This window comes from Panicum virgatum, chromosome 1N (assembly GCF_016808335.1).
Source record: "Panicum virgatum strain AP13 chromosome 1N, P.virgatum_v5, whole genome shotgun sequence".
In the NCBI taxonomy this organism is placed as follows: Eukaryota; Viridiplantae; Streptophyta; class Magnoliopsida; order Poales; family Poaceae; genus Panicum; species Panicum virgatum.
Window position 1 is genome coordinate 48,090,321 of NC_053145.1, and position 16,998 is coordinate 48,107,318.

A 16,998-nucleotide genomic window follows, 5' to 3' on the forward strand; every position below is an offset into this window, starting at 1 on the left:
CCTTTTGGAGATTTTGTTGTTTGGCATTGAATTGATCACCAGTACACAACAGCAGTCAGCAGGCATTGCTGGCCGAGCCGCACCACCATCACCAGGCCACCGCTGCCGTGTCGGACACGAGCACTCGCCGGTCACAGAACACATCAGATGGATCGGCCCTGCAGAAGCTGATGCTATCCGAGTCTGAATCGAAGGGTGGCATCTTTCATCACCTTTAAATAAATCACGGTTCGTTCTTGGCTTCACTTTTAGTAACACAGGTGTCCTTGACATTGATATATACTAATAATGAACCTATTTGCTGCGGAATTGGACACTTTGGAGTCAAGAAATTGCTTGCAACTCATCCCTGGTATAGGGAGATGCACACATAGTACATAGCAGTACGAACAGAGATACTTCTACGGAAGTTAGGTCCACAAGTGACAAGATGCCCTAGCCTATTACAACTCTGCAACTAAATCTTGCTCACTCTGCAACCGAACCTTGCAGTTTAAGAGAGGCCTCAGCGCACATCTTGAGGTGGAAAATCGACCAAAGAATTCAGAGAAAAAGCAAAGATCATGTACAGAATTGAACACAAGTTGCAGAGGTACTACTACCCAGTTACATGGCATATACAGGTATGTCAGAACATAACTCATGTCAGATGAAATAGAATACCTTCCATCCCATGGAAGCATCAAGCATGCCATGAAGGTATGCAGCATCATTGCATCAAGGGCATTTGTGTGAACGGCTGTGTATTCATCAGATCTTCGAAGCAGATTACTGGCAGCATGTTGAATTTTTGTGGGCTGTAATGGCCTCAGATATCTGCCATCTGGTGACCGGCGAACTAGACCTGAAGCCTCTGTGGCACCAGCAAATTCTCCATGCATGCTGCACACAATTCTTTATCACAGGATGGCCATGAGCAAACACCGCTGCAATTCTACAAATGTGCAGTTGGAGATGCTGCTTGAAATGGAGGAAATAGCAGACTTTCATGACTCCAGATTTCTGACAGTCTCGTGTTTTTGTGATAATATGAGCAATGATGAGTACTGTAGAGGTAAATCAGCTGGTCAGTTTTTGAGTCTCGCTCAAATTGATGAGATTCATACGGAATGATATCTGATGCTTAACAAAAGAAATAGATAGATGTTATCACTAATTCTATACAAATATTAACACGTAGTATTATTCGGCATATACATATTTTTACTATTCACTGTCTTGACACTTGCAGAATCAGATTATGTATGAGCACTTTATCATGGCAATAGGAAACCAACCTGTGTACCAGCAATTATGGTGTGGCTGAGTGGATGGGCTGCACAAGAAAGCACCCTTTGGGATAAAGGAACAAGCTTGTTTTCCACAGGTTGATTTTCCTCGAGGCCTCCTGTTTCCTCTCTGATAAGTGGAAATCAGATGAGAAAACAATTATGAATAGCTTGCAATCAAATGAGTTTGATAAAAATAATATGCCCAGGCTCCAGGGAGAAAATGATAGGTGAACAACCCGAAAACAAAATGGTAAAAAAGGAGCAGCTTACTTGTCCACATGGCATGCGGAGGTCATATCTGGATGAAAATCCAGTAGATAAATTCCATCATTCGAGGAAGATCCAACTGCATAAATCTGGAAAGTACAATCATATAATGCGCATTAAATTCCTCAACATCAACAAAAATTCACAGTAGTTAACAGTTCATTAATCAGCATTCGCAAATTGCATTTTGCCTCATAACCCAATATCTCTTGAGCCTTAATTTTTAAGAAGAAAACTTGCAGAGTTGCAGGTGCTAGAATTAAGGGTGCTCTATAATATACTTACTGAAGATGTCGGCAGCCAGGTTGGTTTTCTTAGCTGTTTTTGCAATACCAAGTCTGTGCTCTCCCTATTAAACAAAAAGGAAGAGTATCGCAAGACAATTAGTTCCTATTAAAAAAGGCATACTTCAGTTAAGAATATTTGTAGGCACCTAAGCTTGGGGGACAAAAACATAGTGGGATACTTACAACCAAGCAGGAGGAGGGCAGTGCAGGTGAGTCACACTGAGGTTGTTAATATTCAAGACTCCAGACCTAACATGGGATGTGCATAGCAGAGATTCATTGAGATCTGGCCCATTGAGATGCGCAGAAATGCACTTAAAATGAGTGGAAGAGTTATCATAGACTAGTATGAGGACTTGAAAGGATCATATACGGAAAATTTCTAATAGCTTTTCAAAAAAATTTCTAATAAAATCATAAGGGATATCTGAGATACTTACCAGCCATCATCAAGATGGAAGGCCAATTGATATGAGCAACTAGGATTGAAGTCTATCGACAGAATTGCACTTGAAACAATGTTCGATTGTTCCTGAAAATATTAATGCCAAAATAATGGTTTACAGAAGATATGCATCAGATTGGAAATGGCTCCAAGTTTTATGAATCTTATTAATGTTAAATAGTATAGCACATTTCATGTTACATCATGTAACCTGCTATAAGAAAACAATATTTCAAATAGGAGGGTATATCGTATATGATATTTTTGGACATTTAGAAATGTATCCCAAAAAATGTTATCAAAATATCGGCTCAAGGAAGTGGTAAGAAGATACTTTTTGAGAGAAGATGGGTAGATATGGTGATTGAAATGGGAATTGGGGATTCAGGAGGTTCGAAAAACAATCTCTACTATTAAAACCGTAGTGTCCTCATGAACACCCGTGGTTCTGCCAAGGCCATGGCTCCGCCGCGGTAGAACCACAGGCGGTCGCCCCACGCGTCGACTGGTGGGCCCCACTCGCTCCCTCCCTCGCGCTTGCCCCCTTCAATCCCCAACCGCAAGTGCTTCTCCGCCGGCCCCCTATCCCGACGTCTACGTCTCGCTCTAGAGCAGCGGAGGCAAGCGAATGCCAGAGTAGAGGAGGTCGTCGTCGGAGCGAACCTCAAGCCAAGCAAGTCCCCCGCCACTGCGTTCCCTGCTCCTAGGCCTGGGGCCTCCTCCGCAAGCACGGGAAGAGAGTAGAGCCATGCGGAGGCCAAGCCAGGGCTGCCGTCGCACCGAGGCTGGCTGCGCGTGCGAGCTCATCCGCTCACGCTCGGAACCGTCCCCAACCAGTCCCCCCCCCCGACGTAGCGCGTGGGCTTGATCTGACGACGCGTGTGGATGGCGTCTTGTCTCTCTGTCCCTCACGGACGCACAACTACTGACAACGACGCATAGAGGGAGTGATGTTTCAAGCGAGGCGGTGCAGAGGAAGCCGAGGAGGCCAGAATAGACGAAGAGGACAAAGGAGCATGGGGAAAAGAGGGCGAAGGCGGCAGCAGGCAGACAGAGTGCCTCAACGGGGAAGAGGTGCCGAGCGTTGGGCTTATGGCAGTGGAATACGTGGCGGCATGGACCATCAGTAACGTGGACGAAGATGGAGGCAACACGAGATCTGTACGATGGAATTGCTGCTCTATGGTTCTGCCACTCGCTCCCCCGTCAAAACTCATGTTCATCCTCGCCCCGATACCTCCCAAGTCCCACCACCCCGGCCGCCATTTCTGCCGCCCCCAATGCCTCCACGCTCTACGAGAACACAGAGCTGCACCACCAAGCCGCCGGATCAGGGCACGAGCATGCCGATACGGTGAGGGCAGGGCCCGCCCGGCGCGCCCTACATAGTGCCATGTGCGAAGCTGGGGCCGGGCGGGCACGCGCGCAGCGGGGGTGCGGCCGGATGCCAGCGCGGTACTGGGAGCAAAAGGCGCAAGGCACAGTGCGCAGTGGCGGCGCGGCCGGCCACCGAGCCTGGGTTGCATATGCGGCCGGCATAGCTTAGGGGTGGAGGCCACGACCCGCGACCTCTGGAGCCGGGCTGGGACGCAGCGAGTGCGCGGGACTCGTCACCGTGCCTATGACGGAGGAGGTGATGGTCGCGGACCCTAACGGCGAGGACAACGCCACCGATGAGCAACCCATCATGCCCTTGCTCCTCCGTCGCGCCGCCAGCCCCCATCCTTCTGCCTAGCAGCGGAGCCAAGGGGGTTGCTGGGGGGCTCCAGCCCCCCTCCCTCTACCCCCATGCAGCCCATGGAGCCCCCCAAAGCACCCCTACAATTTTCAACCATGAATAAGAAGAGGAAGAAAAAGAGAGGAAGAGTAGGAAAATGAGCCCCTCTAAATTCCCATCCTAGATCCGCCACTGCTTCTGCCGTGCTTGGCGAAAATGCCCCGCACGTGTAGGTGCTCGTCAACGTGACGCGCGATGGAAAGGATTAGATGGACTCACGGCGGCTGGGAAGAACAGTCGTGCAGGGCGGCGAAGGTGACACGCGAGGCTGGGCAACGCGCTGCCTAGAACTACGGTGTCGGCGAGGCACTAGCAGCAGAGTGGCGCGGTGGAGCAGCAGGCGGGGTAGTAGTCAGCTGCTCCGCGGATGCATCCCGTTAACAAGGGAGCAGGGCGGCAAGGGAGCAGCATGTGGAGTAGCCGGAAGCGGCCATCTATTCGATTCCAGAGGACGGAGGAAGGAGCATTGTTCGGCGGTGGAGATACAAATCAAAGGATGAGCGAATAAGGAAGACAAAGGAGAGAGAAAAGGAGTATAGAAAATAAAAGGAGAGAAACAAAATTAAGAGAAAAGAATAAAAAGAGAATAAGATTATTAATCTACATTTATACTAATTATTTTTATTTCATATTATAGATGTATATAGCTGTATTTCACTTGTATAAGTCATGTAGCTGACTTGTACTCCAAGTCTATACGGCCTATATATACAAGAAGTCAACCCCCCTCCTAGGATGTGTGGTGTTTTACCCTAAACATATATTTCTACATGGTATCACGAGTCCGGACCTCCTCCTAGCTGGCCGTGCGCCCCTCTCCTCTTCCATTGCCCTAGCCGCGCACGTGGGATCCCCCCCCCCACACACACACCCACCTCCTGAAGCCGCCTTCTCCAAGTGTCGCCACCTTCACACCACCACCGGCACAGCCATCCCCAAGCTGCGCCTCTCCCCTCTCAACAGATCCAATCTGTTGATGTCCTCCGAAGTCACCAGCTCCTCCACTACTGCTTCTCCTGCCATGGGTGATTTACGATCAGCCCCTACGCCCCCATCGTCGTGAAGTCACACGTCCCCATGACTCTAGAACTCAGCTCCTCCAACTACACCAAGTGGAGCTCCTTCTTCCTTGCCATGTGCAGCAAGTTTGGGCTGCTCAAGCACATCGACGGGACTCCTCCCAACCCTGTTGATGTGACTTGGGCCCAGAACTACTGCTGCTCCGCACATGCAGCTCCATCTCCGACTCCATCCTCGACTTCGCCATGGCGCCCGACCAGACGACGCGCCAGCTTTCGGTCGCCATCGAAAATCACTTCCATGCAAACAAGGCTCCTCGCTCGCCATGACTCAAGGAGATCTATCTGTTGAGGACCACAGGAAGAAGTCGAAGATCGCCACCGATGCACTTCGCGACGTCGGCCAGCCCGTTTTAGAGGCCACCCCCACCCTCAACCTTCTGCGCAGCATCAAACCACGGTTCAGCACCACGGCCAACTTCATTGCTGGGCAAAAAGACATGACGTTCTCCACCGCACTTGATCAGCTCGCGCTGAAAGAGTTGCGCTTGGCGAACGAAGACAAAGTCGCCGCGTCCACTGCTCTCATCACCTCCACCGCTAGTTGCAGCTCTGCCTGCCACTCCTACTTGACGCCATCTGGCTCCTCGACGCCATCTAGCTCCTCCTCCCAGCAGCAGCAATAGCCACCGCCTCAATGCTCCAAGAAGAACAGGCGCAACGGCGGCAACCATGTGATGCACCCTCCCTTCCCAGTGGGCCCGTGGATCTGCTTCAACCCATGGGCCGCTCAGGGAGCATGGCAGGCCAGCAACCAGAGTGCTGGCTCGCGCACTGGGCCCTCTGGTTCGGACAAGGCGTGCTCGATCCTGGCGCACACCGCCTTCGCCCCATCCCAGTTCTCCCAGGTGTCTGCACCCTCCTGGGATCAGGCAGGCATCATTGCAGCCCTTCAGCAAATGTCTGTCCAAGGCTCGGCTTTGAGGGTCATGGACACCGGCGCCGCCACTCATATGCACTCCTCCGAAGGTTACTGCTCTCTCATACCCCTTCGCCACATTCTTCTATTGTTGCAGGCAATGGCACTCGTATTGCTATCACATCTCTTGGTCTGTCTTTTCTTCCTACCATAGCATCTAAATTTGTTTTGAACAATATCCTTGTCGTCCCATCCATAGTTTGCAATCTTCTTTCCGTTCGTCAATTCACTCGGACAACAATTGTTCAATCAAATTTGATGCCTTTGATTTTTCTGTGAAGGACCTCAGGACGCAACACGTGATTCTTCGCTGCAATAGTGATGGCGACTTGTACACCATCACTGTTGCGGCACCAGCCCCTGCCCACACCCTCCTTGCTGCTTGTGGCACCAGCGTCCTCGCTTCGCCAGAATAAACACATCGCTTGTACTAAAGCAGACTATTCTTCGTGTCATATCTGTCAGCTAGGCAAACACACGCGTCTCCCCTTTAGTACCTCTACCTCTCAGACATCCTCTCCTTTTGAGTTAGGGCACTGTGATGTTTGGACTTCTCATGTTCCTAGTGTTTCAGACTACAGTTATTATTTAGTTATGATGGATGATTTTACTCAATATTGTTGGATGTTTCCTCTTCATCATAAGTCCGATGTTTATGAGCATATTGTCCAGTTTATTTCATATGCGCAGAATCAGTTCAGCCTTCCGATAAAGTGTTTATAGACTGATAATGGTGAAGAAATTATTAATAATTCTACCACTACCTTCTTAGCGTCCTATGGTATTTTATTTCATCATTCTTGCCCTTATACGTCTCCTCGGAACGGCAAAGCTGGGCTTGTTCTTCGAACCATTAATAATTCTGTGCATACCTTGCTGATGCATGCCTCCATGCCACCCTCCTATTGGGCCGAGGCATTATCTGTAGCCACCTATCTTCTGAACATGCACCCCTCCACCTCCGTCTCTGGCGAGATCCCCTATGTGTCTTCATGGCAGCCCTCCCACCTATGATCACTTGCGGGTTTTCGGCTGCCTTTGTTACTCCAACCTCCAAGCGATCTCCCCTCATAAGCTAGCTCCTCGGTCTGCTGCATGTGTATTTTGGGGCTACCCTAAACATATCTCTCTACACACATTAAATCACAATGCAACCAAATCAGATAGCCAGGGGCACAACGGACATTTGACATCTTCCATCCATTTATAAAATTGTAGAAGAAGCCATTTTGCCAAACATTTTTCAAAATGGTTTCAACTCCATCAAAAAACCAGCTTCATCAGAGAAGCCATAATCGAAGCCATTTTTTAGGAGTCGGAACTTTGGCTCCATTTGGTAGGGCTCTGGCTCCTCCCAAAATAGCTCAGTTGTGGCTCCTTTGGTGGAGCAACTTATCTAGTGGAGCTGGACCCGTTTTAGAAAAATGTTTGGTAAAATGGCTTCAAGAGCACTTTAATACATGAGAAGGGAAGAGAAGCCGGTGAAGCCACGTTTTTTTACTCCACCTTTATAGTGGAAGCTGCTTTGGGGCTTCATGTGGGCTTCTTGGGTGAAGCTGTTTTACTTTTACCCGTTTAGTAGGGCTGCACAGAAGCCGTTGGAGAAGCCGGTGAAGAAGGCCTACCAAACGGACTTCTATCAAACAAGCCCTTAGTATTTTTTTGGTACAAGCGTGTTCATCCGTTATGTACAGCACTTTCTTGCAAAATCTGGTCAGGTACATATGTGTGGTGTGCTTATGTGCACAGTAAACATGGTTTCGGTGCAAAAAATATGTGGCTTTGAAGGGCAAAATTATAGTTTGAGGTATTATATGAGCAATGCTGGTAAGAGAATCAATCTCCAATCTGTACAATGGACAAAATACATGCTCTCTTGTTATTTTGACCGGTCAGATTGTCATTTTACATTAGGTAAATTACATCAACTATATTTTTTTAAAAAAAATACCTAATGAGCGAGCATTTACCTTGAATTAAGCGTCTGTGTTTTCTCATGTTTGCTTTGACATAGTTATAAAATTGATGCGCTATATTATAATGTGGCTCAAAACATGATGTTGTAAACATTGGATAGAATATAATGCATTCTCAAAGCACCATGTTTCTTTCATGCTTCTCTTATTAGTTGAAAATTTTTCAATTCTTGCGATATTGCATGGGGAAAATGGATATGAAATAAGGAAGCACTCTGTTTGATGAATAAGTCTTTGATGTAGTCTTTGTGGTCCCTGCAGCACATGGTCCTTGTGCAGCATATTGTCCATCTGTAGCATCTCTAGTCCTTAGCATCTTGGACTGCTTTTAGGAGGCAGGACAGCAGTTAGCATCTAGACAGGACAGCAGTTAGCGTCCTTTCAGTTTAGCATCTTAGACTAGTGGTAGAATATGCCTTAGTTGGCTGGCTGTATAAATGTGTTGCCACCTCTCCCGTTTGAGAGCATGGCATTGTGAGTGTGAACGAAGAAAAACCAGAAAATTTCCCCAGCTTGCCATCCTCTCATCAATGAGAGTAACCATTGAACTACTAACAACTGGCATCAGAGCCGTACTGTCCTGTAGGTTGGACATCTCTTGTTCCGCTCCTTCCCAAGCTCGTCTGAGTGTTCAGCCAGCAGCAGCAGCACCGGCTGCTCCTCCTTCCTCCTTCCCTTCCCCTTCCCCACGCAGCAGCCCCCTGGAGGCGCGCCATATCCGACGGACAGTCTCGGCGTTCGGTCGCCTCGAGCGCACGGCGTCAGCAGGACGCCAAGCTCGCTGCGGCAGAGGAGCGCAGGCGAGCGACAGCGCAAATCGCTGCAGAGCTGGCAGCGGCCAAAGCGGAGGCGGCGGAAGATGCAGCGCCTGCGGCGGCAGCTGAGGTTGAGACCTTGCGCAGCAGCATCAACGGCTCCATCGCCGGCGACATCACTGCCGACGGGGATCTTGAGGTGCTGGCAAGGGAGAGGGCGCGGGAGCGGACGGTGCAGTGGGCGGAAGCCCACCCCCACGGCGGCGGCGGCCCGGAGCCGCGCGCGCATGCCGGTGGCGAGCAGCAGGCAGGCGCGCGCGGCAGCGGCGGTCTGGAGGACCGCGCGCACGCCGGCGGCTACCTGAACCGCGGCGGTGGCTTGGAGCACGCAGAGGCAGTCGGGTCGACGGAGGGCGTGGCCTTCACAGGCAGCACGACCCCCCCCCCCCCCGCCCCCGCCGTGGCTACCACTTGGTCAGGGACGCTGGTCCCGGCAGTGGGTGGCCAACCCTCACCAAGACCAACTACTTCGAGTGGGCTGCGGTGAAGAGGGTGAGGCTCCAGGTGTGGCACATGTGGGATGCTGTCCAATACGACGACGTCGACTACGACGAAGATCGCCGGGCGCTAGATGCGCTCATTGCTGCAGTCCCTCCCGAGATGCAGTTCTCGGTTTCCTAGAAAGAGATTGCCAAGGAGGCTTGGGACGCCATCGCTGCGGCACGCATTGGCAGCGACCGCGCCCGCAAGTCCACAGTGCAGGCTCTTTGCAAGGAGTGGGAAAACCTAGACTTCAAGCCAGGTGAAGACGTCGATGACTTTGCTCTCCGTCTTAACACTCTGTTGCAGAAGATGGTGCTTTTCGGCGACGACACCTACGACGAGGAGAGAGCTGTGGAGAAGCTCTTCCGCTACGCCCCGGAGAAGTACCGGCAGACCGCTCGATCGATCGAGTCTCTGCTGGACCTCTCCACCATGTCAATTGAGGAGGCGATAGGGCGCCTCAAGGTCGTCGACAGCGACGAGCCACAGCCTCTCACATGAGGAATCTTCATCTGCGGGAAGCTCCACCTCACTCGAGAGCAGTGGGAGGCCCGGCGTGGTGACGAGAAGAAGGGGAGCCCTTTTCCTCGACTGGTGGCCGCAAGTGCGGCAAACCGCGCAAGGGGCGCGGAGGTGCCCAGGTCGGAGCACGAGGGCGCGCCGAGGGCGGCGCCCGCAGAGGCGCTCAGGGCGGCGCCGCCGACAGGCCCAAGGCAGCACGAGACGACGCTTGCCACAAGTATGGCAGGCCCGGCCACTGAGCCAAGGATTGCCCACAGCGGAGGCATGGGGGCCAAGCCCACGTCGCGGAGGCCCAGCCGAATGACGAGCCGGCTCTGTTCCTGCTCCACGGGGACATGAAGCTGCACCCGGCGGCACCGCCCGCCACCACTCTACTCCACCTCGACGAGCCGCGCGCCCGAGTCCTTCTCGGCAACGGCTCCGACGACGACAGGATTGACGGTTGGTACCTCGACTCCAGCGCCATGCACCACATGACAGGGCGGCGGGAGTTCTCCGACCTGGACACCAACGTACGTGGCTCCGTCAGGTTTGGGGACTCCGCCGTGGAGATCAAGGGCGTGGGCTCCGTGATCTTCACCGCCAAGTCCGGAGAGCACCGGATGCTCACCAGAGTCTACTACATCCCGACGCTGTGGAACTCCATCATCAGCCTTGGGCAGCTCGATAAGAGTGGCTCACGCGTGGTGATCGACAGCGGGGTCCTCCGCATCTGGGACCATCGTCGCCAGCTCCTCGCCAGGGTGGTGCAAGGGAAGAACCGCCTCTACATCCTCCACGTCGGGGTGGCCCAGCCTCTTTGTCTTGCAGCTCGCAGGGACGACGAGGCATGGCAGTGACACGAGCGCTTTGGGCACCTCCACTTTGAGGCCCTAAAGAGGTTCAGCGCCAAGGAGATGGTGCGAGGCCTCCCGTGCCTTGACCACGTGGAGCAGCTCTGCGACGTCTGCGTGCTGACGAAGCAGAGGCGGCACCCCTTCCCCCAGCAGGCGAGCTTCCGAGTCAGGGAGCAGCTCGAGCTCGTACACGGGGACTTGTGCGGCCCGGTGACACCGGTCACACCAGGAGGACGGCGCTACTTCCTGCTGCTCGTCGACGATCTCTCCCGCTACATATGGGTCATGATCCTCGGCAGCAAGGGAGAGGCTGCGGACGCCATCAGGCGCGCTCAAGCTGCTGCAGAGGCGGAGAGCGGCCGCAGCCCGCAAGTTGCGCGTGCTGCGCACCGACAACGGCGGCGAGTTCGCGGCGTACCCTTGTCTTTAAAATTTTGGATGCTTTCAACTATAGCACTGATGCAATTCTAAATTCTATTTAAGTAGTTAATAAGTACGGGGCTTCCTTTAACAAGTAAAATTCTCATTATCCGATTGTTGAAATAAGTACACTAATTCTATTAGCAGATAAGTCCAAAATAATAAGTCTCCTCTTCTGTGTACCTTTAGTGATGCAATTTTGCCCAACAATGTTGACACCTTCACTGATGATAATTGTTGAACCTAAAAAAAGTTCAGCAAGAAAACAAACCCTCATGTGTTAATACTGCTATACATTACTTCATGAGAAGGTTGGCATGAATTTTTCTACAGCATAGATGGCAGTAAAGTATCATCACATCATTCTATTCAAACTAATAAATAAGCTAGATCGACTAGCCTGTACAATTCCATAAAATTGTTCATCATAAAATAAAAGCTTCTGATGTTTGGCAGCTTTAAATTTATTTCGACCACTATATTGTATGAGTTAGTCCTTAAGAATCATAAGATTCTTTATATTCTCTATGTTTAAAAATATTTCATATAACATCCCAAGTTCTGAACCAACCATAACTAGGCTTCACTGGTTCGGAGATTATGTATTTTCATCTCCCTGAGAATCAATAGTTCTTTTTTTTTATTTTGGCACCTCTAGACTGCTTGTGCTATGGTTTTTTCAGTACATAATAAGATGGGCTAAACAACTATTGGGCGATATGAGGGCATTAGCTAGCATGACTTCCAAGCTAGATCTGCTAAAGCAAGGTGTAAAAGACTGCAGAATCTCGTGTGCTGCATGCATCATGTTAATCAGCTGAACAACTGAACCCACCTCATTGTGGCTTTGAAAAGCACCTGACGCCCTCCCTCCCCGGAGATCCCAAACATGAATTGTGCCATTTTTAGTTGCACCAAACACAGTCTACAAAACAAATGGTAAGTGCCCATCTAAAGGATGGCCCGGAATTTAAACGAATAATTAACTCCTTAAGTTAACAGAAAGGGTGTAAATCAGATGACCCAGCAAAGATAACAAAAAATGTACAGAGCATACTAAACAGAAAATATACATAGCATAAAAAATAACACAGGTAGAAAAGCCGTTTTTTCTTAAATTAACTCTTTAGCGTTAGGTTCATCATGACAAGTTATGCAACTTCAGGCTTAGTACAAGAGATTCATGATATAGATATAACAAATATAAGAGTTAGCATACCCGATTATCTACACTTATCTTGACAGTGTTGAACTGAGACTCTGGCGGTGCCATAAGCTCGAGACAGTGTGTCTTACTTGAGCGCCTGTCCCACATGTACACTGCCCCATCAAGGCAAGATGCAAATATCCTATGTCAAGAGAACTAATAAGTGCAAATTCCATGCATATTTACAACAATAAGATTTGTTTGGCACATTGGTACTTTTGCATTTCAAATACCACTAAGATATTGAAGCACACAAGTAAAACAGATAATCTTTATTCTACTTTACAAACCAACAGCAACCACAAAAAGGAACAATTTCAGTTGATGAACCAACCGGCACCATCATCTGAATCCACATGCTATCTCTTTTTGGATAACCCACCCAGCCCAACCAACCTAGTTGCATTTCTTTCATAATACATCATGTTTATCAGTCCAGGTTTCTTGGGTACCAACCCAGCCCAATTCATCTCACATCAATCAATCCTGATTAGATCGATATGGAACACAAGCCGACAAGCCACTTCTACAGGACAGCTGGAGCACAGCCTCATCTTTCATGTTATACCAAGCCGACTCCTAGGCAACATGCGAGGAGTGCAGCGCACGCCTGGGTGCACATCTGCATGCACAGTCTTGAGCTGCCCAAGAAGGACGAGGATGTCGAGCGGCCAGTCAACACCGCTGCTCCTCCACGCGACTATGCAAGCAAGCAAATGTGCCACCGTCAAATGAAAAATCGCACCTCCAACTATGTGTTCAATTGTTGATTTAATCGACATGGATGGGCAACAAAGGATTTGGACTTGGCAGGGGTGGGCAGGGGTTGTCCCAGGCTCAGGAGGTAGACAAAATAAAATTATCAATTAATTAAAGATGCTTCAGATTCATGCTGATTTTTTTAGTGGGTACTGGAGCAGTTCTCTTTAATTATTGGCCTCATTTCCCAGATGCATCTGTGATTGCATATGACAATCATGAAAATGTTACCTACCGCGACTTCTCATCTGAAGTAAAAGCTATATCAGTCAAACTCTTGCGGGATTCAGAGTAGAGTGCAGGAAATTTGGATTTGCCTTTCTGCAAAACCTAAAATAATAATAACTCAGAATCAGAATGATATGGGTGTTCAGAAAAACTTTAATAAATAAAGCTACAATCCCTTCTAATGTACAAAGATTTACAATATTTAGAAAGGTACTTCGAGATATTGTTTAAAACCTTTACATGGATGAATTTCAATTATTGTACATACTGATGGAAGCAGGTCTACCTTATCTCTGATTCAGATCCACAACACTATTTTTGTCAAATGTTTTTTGTACATCATGCAGCTACCATACTGATAAAAAAAATAGTGAAAAAAATTAAGTGAAAAAAGTAAGAGACAGCATTCGGTTTGGTAATTTAGAAAAAGAAAGAAAAGGGAAAGGATGATATATGATTTGATAGTAAACCAACAGCATGCATGTTTCAAAAGTATCCTTGAGTAAAATTGTGAAGTGCTTGTGAAGAACAACGTTAAAGGGCTTACTTCAGTCGGCGCAGATGAGACATAGCCAATATCAAAGAGGAAAACTTTATCACTTTGACTTGATGTGCAAGCAATCTGCAGCAGATATGTTCAACAATAAAATATACCAAATGAACTCATAAATATCCCAATTTTTGTTAAGAAAAGGAACAGACTCTCTGTTCTCAAGGCGGTAAGGCGGACGCCTAGCAAGGTGGGGCGGCTGGACGCCTAGGCGAGCAAGGCGGGCGCCTAGGCGAGCAAGGCGCAAATCGGTGGACGGCGCATGGACGCCTAGGCGTCGCCTAGGCGACGCCTTGAGAACAGAGAACAGACTGTAGTGCCTAACTTCATAAAGAATAAATATGCAGCATACCTCATCTTGGTTTTCTGGATTCCATCGGACAGCATTTAGGGAAATTCGGTTAGATATATGGAGCACATAATTTGATGAGTCATCTGGGATACCTACCATGAGGGGAAAAAAAGTAACTTGACCTGAAACTACAGACTAAGAACAAATTATAACAGCTTTGCAAAAGAAGATTTGCAGTGCCAATTCTCCTACATCTTGGAGTATTCAAGTACGTCACCATTTAAGTCTGGTGTGCGCAGTGGATACACATATTCTAACTAGAGTTTGCACTGGCAGGAATTTAGCAACAAAAATTGCAGGAGTACATCTGTGTTCTAGAAAAATCAGGTTCTTAACCAGACCTCCAATTTCTTTTATCACATGAAGATAGGAAATTAAAATTAGCTTGTCGAAGAGAAAAGCAATTTTGACTAGAGGACAATATGAATTAGAAAAGAGATCATCTTTGTTCTAGTTTTAACTTACTGCGTGATTGGCCATATATGGAGCAGTATAAAGTCTCGAAGTCATGCACGGTCAGACATCCTGAGAATGTCACTGATGCAAGGTAGATTCCCTGCACAACTAAGATCACAAATGAGGATGCTTTAATATTCCCCTGTATCACTACTTTGTGCCCAAAGATCTGTGGGGAATGAGTTGGAATTGGTAGTCATGATAAACTAGAAAAATTTACAGTTGTACAGAGTATGCATGTTACCTTTTTATCAAACTCTATTGCTGAAATACCCTCCCTGTTCAAATACAGTAGTACATGTTTATCAGTCCATTTAATAAGTACATATTACTACAAAACTGTTAAAGTGCAACTGTAGGAAGGTGACCGTAAACATGACTCTAAATCATGTAAAGTAACACTACAAAGAACTATAAAGAGAAAAGCAGACCTTGCTGGGAGAAAATTCATAGTTGAAGCACTAATCATTCGATCCACCTGATAGGAGCAACAATAGTAAACCCGTCAGTTGGATGAAGTATCGTGGTTTGGCATTACAATTTACAAGTAAAACTCAAATTAACAAGCAGCATACATATGTCCGACACCATTCCTCGCCATGCATGTAATACTTGTGATCAAAGGCTCCAATCTTGTCAAGATAAAAGTAAAGCAGAATATTAAGTCAAGATTAAAATTATATTGCAACGTAAGATCCAAACAGAATACGATGTCCCTTCATTTTCCTTTTTCCAGAGATCATATCTAAACTCCTAGTCCCCAGAGTATAGTCATTAACACCTAAGAACCCTAGGAGTCACCAGTACAAACTGTGAAGCTCATTAATCACAAGGAACCAAAGTATTGCGACATCATAAAGATATTTCTCTTTGATCACAGTAGCTTTATGCTCTACTTTGGCATTGAAACGGGCAGATCTTCCCCGTTATTCCACTAACCTACTTGAACATTTTATTTTTCGAGCAAACGTGGACAGCTTCACATCCTGTTTCTTAACCCATGCTACTAATAATCCCAACCGAACGCAACAACAGAGCCCAAATCAAAACGAAATCAGCTTTCCGCTTCAAGAATATGGAACCTCGGCGAAGGAATCGAGGAGGAGGCGCGACTCCCGGTGCCGGAACCTGGCGTCGATGCGGCCGTCCAGCTCCACGGCGATGCGCCTCCACCGGTGTCTCCTGCGGATCAACAGTGGTTCAGTGAGCAGTGAGAAACCAATGGGGTGTGGCCCTGGGGGGCCGCGAAGCACCTCGGAGGCGGCGGCGGCGGCGGCGCGGGCTCCTCGCCGGAATGAGGCGGCGCCGCCACGAGGAACTTGTCCATGGACGACGGCGAAGCGATGGCGCCAGGGCGTATACAGGGGGCGGGGGGGGGGGGGGCGGGCAGGGAATGTGGCTGTCCCCGAATTTGCATTCAACATTTAAATTTTAATTAATTTTTTTTATAAATTAATATGGTTGGCTTCCCTAATAATAAAAAAAATAAGCCGCCACTCAATTAGGGTTGGATTTTGTTCCCGCCAAAAGGAGTGGTGAAAAAGAGACCGGAAATGCAGCTCGTACCGGGAAAGCTATTCATCTCGCGCGCTACCCCGTGCCAAGCTATCGCAGAAACGCTTTTGTACATCTTCCACCTCCAGCCAGGGGAGAGGGGAGCGCCCGCCGGCGAGCTAGGGGACAGGGGAGGGGGTGGCCGGCGAGGGTGGTTGGTGGGGGGGAGCGGCCACCGGCGAGGTCGGGCGGCGGCGGCCTTTAGATCCGAGGTTGCTGGGTGGCGGCGGCGGTGGTGGAGGCTCCATGGCCACTGGACTTAGAAGAGAAAGTGGGCGAGGGGAGGAATCGACCGGCAGTGGGCAGTGGTGTGTGGGCGGGCGGCGAGGCGGCGCGGCGGAGCGCCGTCGGCGGGGGTGGTGGCCGTCGGCGGCCGGGCCAGGTCTCGGGCGGGGCGGGGCGTCGAAGGAGGGCGGGGATGCGATTTCGATTAGCATGGCGGCGGTGGAGGGCGGTGGCGGAGGCCGCCGAAGCCAGGGGCGGCGCTCGCTGCTGCGATTGGACGCCTTCCAATCGCAGAAGGCGATGAATAGACGCCCCCGCTCGCGCGGCGGCGCTCCGCAAACGCAAATGTGGCTAGTGCGATTGACGAAAACGCGTTCCTTTTTTTAATCCAACACGTGCGTAAAATTAGCTTTTGTCAATCAATTTTTTTCGTTACATTTCGCCATTAAATGTTGCTGTATCCCGCACAAACTTGAAATTTCGTTTGAATTATTTACATAGAATTTGATTCAAAAAGGTGAGAAACGAAACCAGAGAGGCAACAGCTAAGACTACGCACGGCTCGGATTC

General features: G+C 49.1%; 1 protein-coding gene across 2 annotated transcripts; it reads right to left on the reverse strand.

The window, feature by feature from the left end:
• Window positions 1–317: 317 nt before the first annotated feature.
• On the reverse strand, window positions 318–16,011 carry LOC120656261. 2 transcript variants are annotated; one of them, XM_039934299.1, is made up of 18 exons: window positions 15,903–16,011; window positions 15,732–15,831; window positions 15,225–15,281; window positions 15,081–15,127; window positions 14,894–14,927; window positions 14,659–14,749; window positions 14,194–14,285; window positions 13,839–13,913; window positions 13,299–13,393; window positions 12,317–12,446; window positions 11,933–12,022; window positions 11,281–11,340; window positions 2,266–2,357; window positions 2,009–2,074; window positions 1,824–1,887; window positions 1,542–1,627; window positions 1,278–1,398; window positions 318–1,046 (listed from the first exon to the last, which is right to left on the reverse strand). In XM_039934299.1, the coding sequence occupies exons 1-18, from the start codon at window positions 15,974–15,976 to the stop codon at window positions 987–989; spliced, it is 1,434 nt and encodes a 477-aa protein (XP_039790233.1). In that variant the 5' UTR covers window positions 15,977–16,011; the 3' UTR covers window positions 318–986. The 2 variants fall into 2 exon arrangements, with proteins under 2 accessions (XP_039790233.1, XP_039790234.1); XM_039934300.1 differs by lacking the exon at window positions 11,933–12,022.
• Between the last annotated feature and the right edge of the window lie 987 nt (window positions 16,012–16,998).